The 12,215-nt window shown below is 39.8% G+C and overlaps 1 protein-coding gene across 1 annotated transcript in view; it reads right to left on the bottom strand.

Annotated features, from left to right (window-relative positions):
- Window positions 1-810: 810 nt before the first annotated feature.
- The window catches only part of LOC308084100 (GTPase IMAP family member 8-like), a 32,473-nt gene continuing 21,068 nt past the window's right edge, over window positions 811-12,215 (bottom strand). Inside the window, exons 7-11 of the mRNA XM_080426599.1 lie at window positions 10,490-11,020; window positions 9,303-9,414; window positions 9,063-9,190; window positions 3,280-3,665; window positions 811-2,578 (exon numbers count right to left, since the gene is read on the bottom strand). Coding sequence (XP_080282725.1) covers window positions 2,443-2,578; window positions 3,280-3,665; window positions 9,063-9,190; window positions 9,303-9,414; window positions 10,490-11,020 — 1,293 coding nt within the window. The 3' untranslated portion in view covers window positions 811-2,442. The remainder of the gene's footprint in view (window positions 2,579-3,279; window positions 3,666-9,062; window positions 9,191-9,302; window positions 9,415-10,489; window positions 11,021-12,215) is intronic.

The raw sequence follows: 12,215 nt of genomic DNA, 5'->3' as shown, positions 1-12,215 counted from the left end.
CACACACACACACACACACACACACACACACACACACACACACACACACACACACACACACACACACACACACACACACACACACACACACACACACACACACACACACACACACACACACACACACAGTAAAATCCTCAGTGTTCATAAGTGGACAAATGGAACAGAATGGACCAAGTGCTCCACCGTGTGGTCAATAACAGAATCACACACATACATACACAGTGATGATTGAAATAAGTAACACAATAAATTAATAGAATTTATATTTTGGCTCCAACAAATAATAGTGTTTGACAACGTGGGAACATTCTCATTCTACTGCTCTGTAGTGGTGGAAAGTAACTAAGTACATGTACTCAAGTATTGTACTTAAGTACAAATTTGAGGAATTTTACTTTGCTGGATTCTTTTCCATCGTCTATACTTTTACTCCTACTCCACTACATCTATTTATATACATATCTACAGCTTCCTGAACTGACAACATGGTGATTCAGGAAAATTGCTTTACTTTTTATAGCTGCCAAAAACCACAGTTGGGAAAATCAAGTATGAAAAAGTAATCTAATATTGTGGATGAGTGAATGAAACATTATCCCTAGAAAATAATACTATTACCTACTTCTAATAATATAAACTGAATGATAAACAGTCTACATACACACTGATGATAATATAACTGAATGATAAACAGTCTACATACACACTGATGATAATATAACTGAATGATAAACAGTCTACATACACACTGATGATAATATAACTGAATGATAAACAGTCAACACACTGGATGAAGCTCCTTGAACATTTATTTTTGCACCAAAAGGTCACCTTGTATGTGTACAATACATGGATTAATCAATACATACATTAGATTTGAGATAGATCCATCATTTAAAATGTCACCACATTGGAAACTGCATAGTAACACACCAATTAACGTGTGTGTGCAAATCTTTGAATATATACGTTTTAAAGCGAACACTTTTAACTCCGATCCGTGTTTCTGGGGGTCCCTGGAACAACATATTTTGAGATGGGGGTCCGCGGCCAAATACATATCATTTTGGGTGTCCTTGACATGGAAAAGTTGAAGCACCACTGATATTATAACAACATAAACGTTTGTAGAAAAAAGATTCAAAGATTTGCACAAAATGTTGCACGATTTTTCGAAAATAGCAGATCTACAAGCTCGTTGTAGATCTGCTATTTTTGAATGGCCAAATAAATCTTAAAATGACACAGATGCGTTCCCGGTCTTAATGGGTTAAATACAGAGGTATAGGCGAGGGCTGTGCTCTCAATAAGCCAATGATAAATGTCTCTCTGTTGCATAGTAAGTATCTAGTACTAGTTCAAGTCAAGTCAAGTCACCTTTATTTATATAGCTCATTTAAAAACAACAGAAGTTGACCCAAAGTGCTTCACAATCACAATAGCATAACCTGATAAAATACAGCATAGTAAAAGAAACATAAAGCAATACCTCAAACAAAAACACCAAAGATAGGAGAACATGAAGAAAAATACATTCAATGGCCATACTGTAGGTTAATGGCCCTCAGGCTGAGCTGAAGGCAATGGAGAAGAGGTGGGTTTTTAGGGTGGATTTGAACCTTTCAATGGTGGAGCTGGACTTAATGTGCAGTGGGAGATTGTTCCAGAGTGTGGGCGCAATAACAGAGAATGCCCTAAAGGTCACCTTTAGTTCTAAGGTTTGTTGGGGGAATGTCGAGGAGCATTTGGGAAGATGACCTGAGAACCCTGAGGGTAGGAGGTGCAGAAAGTAGGTCAGAGATGTACTGTGGCGCGAGGCCATTTAAGGCTTTAAAAACAAAAAGTAAAATTTTAAAATCAATGCGATCAATACTACACGTCACAGTCTCAAGGATGAGACAATCAGTGGTGATTAGCATAAAGTTGGCTCTGGAGAAATGGACTATTTGACATTTACAAAAAATATACAATACAGTGTCCATATAATGCCATACAAAATAAGATTTAAACAGTGTACATACAAACACAAGGGCCAAGAAATATTAGGCCAATACAAAAAGCTTTAAAAAAAAAAAGAGTACTTTGTCCTCCATTTATTTGAAATGTGGGATGTGCTTCCTTTCTGGGATTATTTACATTGTAGACTGTGTTTTGGGTCTAGCACTCCACTGAGTAAATCCATTGTTGATGCACAACCTCTTTTTCTTATGTTGCATAGTAATATACTCATTATCTTAGTAAAACGTTGTATACAAAACTACATACTTGTTGTGTTCATAACAAGAACAGAGAGAGATGTATGTCTAAACCTCACATCTCAATTCAGATTGATTTTTCTTTGTGTCTTATGAGATACAGTAACTTCAAAGACACGAACATAAAATATTTCGTAGAAAATGTGTTCATATTACGGTCAATAAAAAGACTTGCCAACGTGTTCTACTGGTCGATGAAGTTGAGGATGAGTTTCTTGGTGAGAGTGTTCCTGCATTCTGGCATCTGTTTGGAGTTCAAATACTCTCCTCTGCTGACCTCCCGGTTCACGTCTGTCAGGACGCTGTGGATGTCGTCTCCACTGTCAGGAAACAGTAGAACAGAACATTAAAGTTGTACAATGCAAAATCACAACTAACGATTTTTAGCAACCTCTGCTGGTCACTACCGTCACTGCATAGAATTTCCGTAATCCTCGATTACCCAGAATTCCATTCGTTTTCACCGGAAGCCGGAAGCGTTTCAAAAAGCGATCTTTTAATTGTTTTATACTATCTACGGATCGTTTCTCTTAGCCAGTGGAGCATTAGTTACCATGAGCTGTGCTTTCTTTTTCTGTTCTTTTTCGATCTCCCAATCCTACATTATCTTAAAATCAGCGTGAGGTTCCTTTTTGTTAATAGCGCGGTAGTTCCTGGCCAAACAGGAAACCGTTGCGGTAGTTCCTGAGGACGTCGGCCACGACGTCATGACGTTGGCCAGGAACGTCATTTTCCCGGGAAAGTCCCCCCCGTACACGTTCAATAGAAAATATATAAATAAAAGGCTTCCGGGGGTGAAATTCACGGAGTGGGTGTTGTGAAACTTTTGCCACTCGCAAAAGATATACAATTTAACTTTAGTTTTGTTGAAAACGTTACCTAGTATTACTTTAAGAATGTCTTCTCTACAGGAAACAGTAGAACAGAACATATTAAGAATAAATTGTCTCATCCTTGAGAATAAATCAGCATGAATTATTTCATTAAGTCAGAGTTGACAGCTGTTGAAGCCTCCTCTCACCTGACTGCTGCTGTTTCCAGCTGTTTGCACAGCTCCTGGATGTAGAAGGAACCGGTGGTAATGCTCCGGAAGGATTTGCACTCCTCTACGGTGGCCATGCCTATCAGGAAGTCTGCGCCCCACGGAATTGACTGGCCCGTGACCGCACTGGCGTCTTCCTCTATGTGACTCCAGTCGTCTCCCTCCACCTCGCTGGGTGTCGGGGGCATCACCCCCTTCTGGACATCACTCCCCTGGCACGCCTGGATGAAGAACAGCTTGGGCTTCCCTGCCAACGTGGGGGCGCGGTCACCGGTGAAGGGCCGGGTCAATTCTTTGAGTGACACCATCACACCGTCCGTACCAAACACACCTCCCATCTCCCCATGAGACAGAATACACACCACCTAATGTCACATGAGAGAATACACACCACCTAATGTCACATGATAGAATACACACACCACCTAATGTCACATGAGAGAATACACACCACCTAATGTCACATGAGAGAATACACACACCACCTAATGTCACATGATAGAATACACACACCACCTAATGTCACATGATAGAATACACACCACCTAATGTCACATGATAGAATACACACACCACCTAATGTCACATGAGAGAATACACACCACCTAATGTCACATGAGAGAATACACACACCACCTAATGTCACATGAGAGAATACACACCACCTAATGTCACATGATAGAATACACACACCACCTAATGTCACATGATAGAATACACACACCACCTAATGTCACATGATAGAATACACACCACCTAATGTCACATGATAGAATACACACACCACCTAATGTCACATGAGAGAATACACACCACCTAATGTCACATGAGAGAATACACACCACCTAATGTCACATGAGAGAATACACACACCACCTAATGTCACATGATAGAATACACACCACCTAATGTCACATGATAGAATACACACCACCTAATGTCACATGAGAGAATACACACCACCTAATGTCACATGAGAGAATACACACACCACCTAATGTCACATGATAGAATACACACCACCTAATGTCACATGATAGAATACACACCACCTAATGTCACATGAGAGAATACACACACCACCTAATGTCACATGATAGAATACACACACCACCTAATGTCACATGAGAGAATACACACCACCTAATGTCACATGACAGAATACACACCACCTAATGTCACATGAGAGAATACACACACCACCTAATGTCACATGAGAGAATACACACACCACCTAATGTCACATGAGAGAATACACACCACCTAATGTCACATGAGAGAATACACACACCACCTAATGTCACATGAGAGAATACACACCACCTAATGTCACATGATAGAATACACACCACCTAATGTCACATGATAGAATACACACCACCTAATGTCACATGAGAATACACACACCACCTAATGTCACATGAGAGAATACACACCACCTAATGTCACATGATAGAATACACACCACCTAATGTCACATGATAGAATACACACCACCTAATGTCACATGAGAGAATACACACCACCTAATGTCACATGATAGAATACACACACCACCTAATGTCACATGATAGAATACACACCACCTAATGTCACATGATAGAATACACACACCACCTAATGTCACATGAGAGAATACACACCACCTAATGTCACATGAGAGAATACACACCACCTAATGTCACATGAGAGAATACACACACCACCTAATGTCACATGATAGAATACACACCACCTAATGTCACATGATAGAATACACACCACCTAATGTCACATGAGAGAATACACACCACCTAATGTCACATGAGAGAATACACACACCACCTAATGTCACATGATAGAATACACACCACCTAATGTCACATGATAGAATACACACCACCTAATGTCACATGAGAGAATACACACACCACCTAATGTCACATGATAGAATACACACACCACCTAATGTCACATGAGAGAATACACACCACCTAATGTCACATGACAGAATACACACCACCTAATGTCACATGAGAGAATACACACACCACCTAATGTCACATGAGAGAATACACACACCACCTAATGTCACATGAGAGAATACACACCACCTAATGTCACATGAGAGAATACACACACCACCTAATGTCACATGAGAGAATACACACCACCTAATGTCACATGATAGAATACACACCACCTAATGTCACATGATAGAATACACACCACCTAATGTCACATGAGAGAATACACACCACCTAATGTCACATGAGAGAATACACACACCACCTAATGTCACATGAGAGAATACACACCACCTAATGTCACATGATAGAATACACACCACCTAATGTCACATGATAGAATACACACACCACCTAATGTCACATGAGAGAATACACACCACCTAATGTCACATGATAGAATACACACCACCTAATGTCACATGATAGAATACACACCACCTAATGTCACATGATAGAATACACACACCACCTAATGTCACATGAGAGAATACACACCACCTAATGTCACATGAGAGAATACACACCACCTAATGTCACATGAGAGAATACACACACCACCTAATGTCACATGATAGAATACACACCACCTAATGTCACATGATAGAATACACACCACCTAATGTCACATGAGAGAATACACACCACCTAATGTCACATGAGAGAATACACACACCACCTAATGTCACATGATAGAATACACACCACCTAATGTCACATGATAGAATACACACCACCTAATGTCACATGAGAGAATACACACACCACCTAATGTCACATGATAGAATACACACACCACCTAATGTCACATGAGAGAATACACACCACCTAATGTCACATGACAGAATACACACCACCTAATGTCACATGAGAGAATACACACACCACCTAATGTCACATGAGAGAATACACACACCACCTAATGTCACATGAGAGAATACACACCACCTAATGTCACATGAGAGAATACACACACCACCTAATGTCACATGAGAGAATACACACCACCTAATGTCACATGAGAGAATACACACACCACCTAATGTCACATGAGAGAATACACACCACCTAATGTCACATGACAGAATACACACCACCTAATGTCACATGAGAGAATACACACACCACCTAATGTCACATGAGAGAATACACACACCACCTAATGTCACATGAGAGAATACACACACCACCTAATGTCACATGAGAGAATACACACACCACCTAATGTCACATGAGAGAATACACACCACCTAATGTCACATGAGAGAATACACACACCACCTAATGTCACATGAGAGAATACACACCACCTAATGTCACATGATAGAATACACACCACCTAATGTCACATGATAGAATACACACCACCTAATGTCACATGAGAGAATACACACCACCTAATGTCACATGAGAGAATACACACACCACCTAATGTCACATGAGAGAATACACACCACCTAATGTCACATGATAGAATACACACCACCTAATGTCACATGATAGAATACACACACCACCTAATGTCACATGAGAGAATACACACCACCTAATGTCACATGATAGAATACACACCACCTAATGTCACATGATAGAATACACACCACCTAATGTCACATGATAGAATACACACACCACCTAATGTCACATGAGAGAATACACACCACCTAATGTCACATGAGAGAATACACACCACCTAATGTCACATGAGAGAATACACACACCACCTAATGTCACATGATAGAATACACACCACCTAATGTCACATGATAGAATACACACCACCTAATGTCACATGAGAGAATACACACCACCTAATGTCACATGAGAGAATACACACACCACCTAATGTCACATGATAGAATACACACCACCTAATGTCACATGATAGAATACACACCACCTAATGTCACATGAGAGAATACACACACCACCTAATGTCACATGATAGAATACACACACCACCTAATGTCACATGAGAGAATACACACCACCTAATGTCACATGACAGAATACACACCACCTAATGTCACATGAGAGAATACACACACCACCTAATGTCACATGAGAGAATACACACACCACCTAATGTCACATGAGAGAATACACACCACCTAATGTCACATGAGAGAATACACACACCACCTAATGTCACATGAGAGAATACACACCACCTAATGTCACATGATAGAATACACACCACCTAATGTCACATGATAGAATACACACCACCTAATGTCACATGAGAGAATACACACCACCTAATGTCACATGAGAGAATACACACACCACCTAATGTCACATGATAGAATACACACCACCTAATGTCACATGATAGAATACACACCACATAATGTCACATGATAGAATACACACCACCTAATGTCACATGATAGAATACACACCACCTAATGTCACATGATAGAATACACACCACCTAATGTCACATGAGAGAATACACACCACCTAATGTCACATGAGAGAATACACACACCACCTAATGTCACATGAGAGAATACACACACCACCTAATGTCACATGAGAGAATACACACCACCTAATGTCACATGAGAGAATACACACACCACCTAATGTCACATGAGAGAATACACACCACCTAATGTCACATGAGAGAATACACACCACCTAATAAGTATCCTTGCTAATAGACGCCTTAACAGACAACGTCACACTGATAACTTTGACTTTGACTTTATTAATTCATGCTTGCAGTGGAGCCAAGGCCCCACTGAAAAAACTGCAGAACTTTACATTTGATGCATGATAATAATAATAATAATAAAAATAGATTAAAAACACAAAATTGTACAGGTTAAAACATTTTCAGGGCAGCAGAGCATGGTCATGTATGCAGTTCAGGTGGCCATACTGTGTTTTTTTTTTTTTGTGTTGGTTCCTCAAAGTCCTGGCAGTGCAGCTGCCTCGTGTTGGAGGTAGCAGGTCATGCAGAGGGTGTTGCTCATCGTGCATGTCCTTGACAACCAGTATGCGCACACAGGCCGGCACCAAATGAACCCCACCGCAACGTAAAAGTGGTCACAGCCTCACGTGTAAAAATGCATCCCATTAAACTTCCAGATGCTGTTTTTCTCACAGTATGGAGGAAGAATGCTTAGGATTTTTACTGTGATCTCTCGCTCTTGAAATATATAATCCTTGGTTTCTGTTGTGTGTAAACACTAATAACAATTCAAAGCAGTTCTCCCCCCAAACCCCGCCTCCAGTGTCTGTCATAAGAACGGAGGGAGCGCTCTATGATCACGGCACTGAACCTGCTTGGCTCGCGCAGCTGCAGCCCGCCAAGACTAATTTATGCTCGGTCCCGGTGTGGCGTGCAGAGAGCGGCCGAGAATAGCAGACCTCCAAGCTCACAGCGGTCGCATTCGCAACGCGGTTGTGAGCTTGTATGTCAGCTGTTCTCGGCGCGCAATACCGTTGCGGGTTGAAGTACATATGTCTCGCTAGGGCGCACCTCACTAACACACAAGAGGAGGTTGAATGAAGTGAAACCAGCGCTCCCCAAAACAACAGGTTTGGGGATCTGTTGGGAATTGTTTATATGAAACAGTCACCTGTGCGTCCAGTCTCAATGTTTGTAAACACATAATTGGTCTATTCCGGTGTATTTACATTATTATTGTACGTATTGTATAGTTCATTAACATACCTACAAATAAAGTAAAAACAGGAATTCACAGTGAGAGCCTGACACCTCTTTACAGATGTTGACCAACGTACCAAAACATCTGCCTTCATGAAGCGTTGTCCTCCCAGCTCCTTCAGAACCCGACGGATGTCGTCTGCTGTCAAGTCCCTGTGAACCTTCACCTCAAAGCCCAGCTTGGAGAAAACCCTGTCCAGAGCCTCTGTGTGTGTGTGTGTGTGTGAGAGAGAGAGAGAGAGAGAGAGAGAGAGATTATTAAACGCAGACATTGATAATCAGTAACACATTAGATCAGATCTCTAAAGCATACATACTCTCATCTTCCAGAGTTCCTCGTCGTTCTCTCAGATCATCCACGGTGAATTTCTCGTTGTTGATGATCAAACACGTCCCTCGTGGATTATGAGTCACTGGGTAGCACTTGTCCTGTACGTACACACACACACACACACACACACACACACACACACACACACACACACACACACACACACACACACACACACACACACACACACACACACACACACACACACACACACACACACACACACACACACACACACACACACACACACACACACACACACACACACACACACCATTACTATAGAGTGTTTGTTCAGTAACAGTGTTAAATATTACTCATTGCTATGAGTGTTTGTTCAGTAAAAGGAGTCTCTCCAGCTCTTTAAACAGAAAATGCATTCTCCTGATTGGCTTATATGTTGTCACCTACCTGAAAATACTACTACTATATTCTGTTTATTAAAGAGCTGGAGAGACCCCATGTGACCGAACAAACGCTCTGTAGCAATGACTATCACAATATAGTACTTTAACCTTTTAACAAAATAAAATAATCACTTACCCTACCCTAGTATTTGATTAACAACTTTCAGTGCAAATACTGCCAACTCATTCTACTTTTCTGACATCCATCCTGGAAAAGTTAACACCAGAGCCCCAAAGAAGTGAATAATCATGATTTAAAAAGGTACAAATATTGTACTTTTACTCCACTACAATTATTTGAAAACTTTAGTTACTAGTTACTTTGCAGATAATGATATAGATCATTACATTATAAAACATACAGTAACCACTTTAGCTCTATTTTATACCTAGGCTATTTGAAAATAACCGATCTACAAGCTAACAATGAGACACGTTGTTAGCTTGTAGATCTGCTATTTTCAATTTTTACTTTTGGTACATTTTGATGCCAAAACCTTTGTACTTTTACTCAAGTACATTTTTAATTCTGGACTTTTACTTGTAACAGAGTACTTCTACATTGCCGTATTGATACTTTTACTTAAGTAAAACATTTGAGTACTTTTGTCACCACTGCCCGGAACAAGAAAATCTATGTTTCCTAATGGATTAAAAAAAAAAAAAAAAAAAAAAAAATCAATAAAGATTTATCTTATCTTATCATTCTTCAGCAGTAAATGTTTTCTTTCCTTGGTGTTTCAAACAGTTTTGTCTCATGTCTCACCTTGAGGTGTCCTGTGTCTCTGACAGATCTGTCTTCTCTTGAGGCTGAGGGTCCAATGGGTCTTCTATTCATCATCACCATGTCTTCTACCTTCACCAGCAGCTCTGTGGCTTCTGAAATGTCCCACTTGTGACCATCTAGAACATGATACCTGAAGCCACATTTCTCCAGGATCCACCTCAGAGGTTCTCCTTCAGACTCTATGTACTCCTCAACACGTCTCCCTCCCAGCCACCATCCCCATATGAACAGAACCAGAGTGTCTCTCCAGACTCTGTCCCCCAGCAGCTCCATGTGTTCCTCCACTGATCTCCTGTCAGCTTCAGAGAAACTGGACCTGACATTAACAGTCACCAGGACAGCGTGGGGTCCAGGAGAACACAGAGTCACACCGTGTAGAAGGACGTCTTTGGTCTTCTGTGATGGAGGTGTAGTCGACCAGTCTGGACAGATCACCACACTCACATTTCTGTCAGCAACTCGTCTCTGTTCTCTGACACATTGTGTCAGTTTAGTCAGGGATTTAAACTCCTGGAATATGAGGTTATTGTATGTTAGTCATAATAATCTCTGTTCTCTGACACATTGTGTCAGTTTAGTCTGGGATTTAAACTCATGGAATATGAGGTTATTGTATGTTAGTCATAATAATCTCTGTTCTCTGACACATTGTGTCAGTTTAGTCTGGGATTTAAACTCATGGAATATGAGGTTATTGTATGTTAGTCATAATAATCTCTGTTCTCTGACACATTGTGTCAGTTTAGTCAGGGATTTAAACTCATGGAATATGAGGTTATTGTATGTTAGTCATAATAATCTAAACCTTCTTTCTATTATGTCCTCAGTGAAGAATTCCCTCTTAATCTTTACATAGATTATATCACTGAATTATGCTACTTTACTTAGTCTGACTGTCATAAAATATATGGAATAATTTAACAACCTAAATATAATATGAAGATGGTTAATAATCACAACTAGCATACAGTTCATATACGTAGGAAATACAAATGAAATACACAGTAAAATCCCTCCGTGTTAATTTAACTCTGTACATTTTGTAAACTCTGAGTTAAATTAATATCAAAAAAGGTCTATCCGTCCCTCCCCCTCTCCCTCCATCCAATAATAATTATAGGTGATGTTCTATAGCAAAAATACCAGATCTACAATCTCACAGCTTCATGACACGTGAGATTATAGATCGACTATTTTGACAAAGCAACACCATGATAGGATGAAGTATAAAGTAGGACTTATGTGGTTAACAGTGTTTTTAATGATTAACTGATCAGAATACTGAAGACTACTTTCACTTTCATGTTTAATGTAATAAATAGACAATAAAGTATTTTCTAGCTTATGTAATGATTTTACGTTCATTTGAGATGAATATCTGTGTGTATTGATCACTGACAGTTCATTGATTAAATGTTTGAACCACTTAGTCCTATTTTAGTCTCTCTTTGAAAATAGCAGATCTACAAGCTCACTGGGATGTGATGCCTAGTTGTGAGCTTGTGGAACTGCTATTTTCAAAACATTCAGAAACATGTTAAAACAAATTGTGAATTTATTTTGATAAAACAGTGAAACATGTTGTGATGCCAGGGTGAAGGTGTTTAAACATTAATGACAGCAGATCCTTTAACATTATCATCACAAAACATTTATATTTCATCTCTTTACTGTTTACTTTGAGCTCATTCATTATAACATCACA

The sequence above is a fragment of the Gymnoscopelus braueri genome (assembly GCF_963280865.1).
Source record: "Gymnoscopelus braueri genome assembly, chromosome: 4".
Taxonomy (NCBI): Eukaryota; Metazoa; Chordata; class Actinopteri; order Myctophiformes; family Myctophidae; genus Gymnoscopelus; species Gymnoscopelus braueri.
Note: the sequence above shows the minus strand (reverse complement) of the source record. Positions and strands in the feature narration are given on the sequence as shown.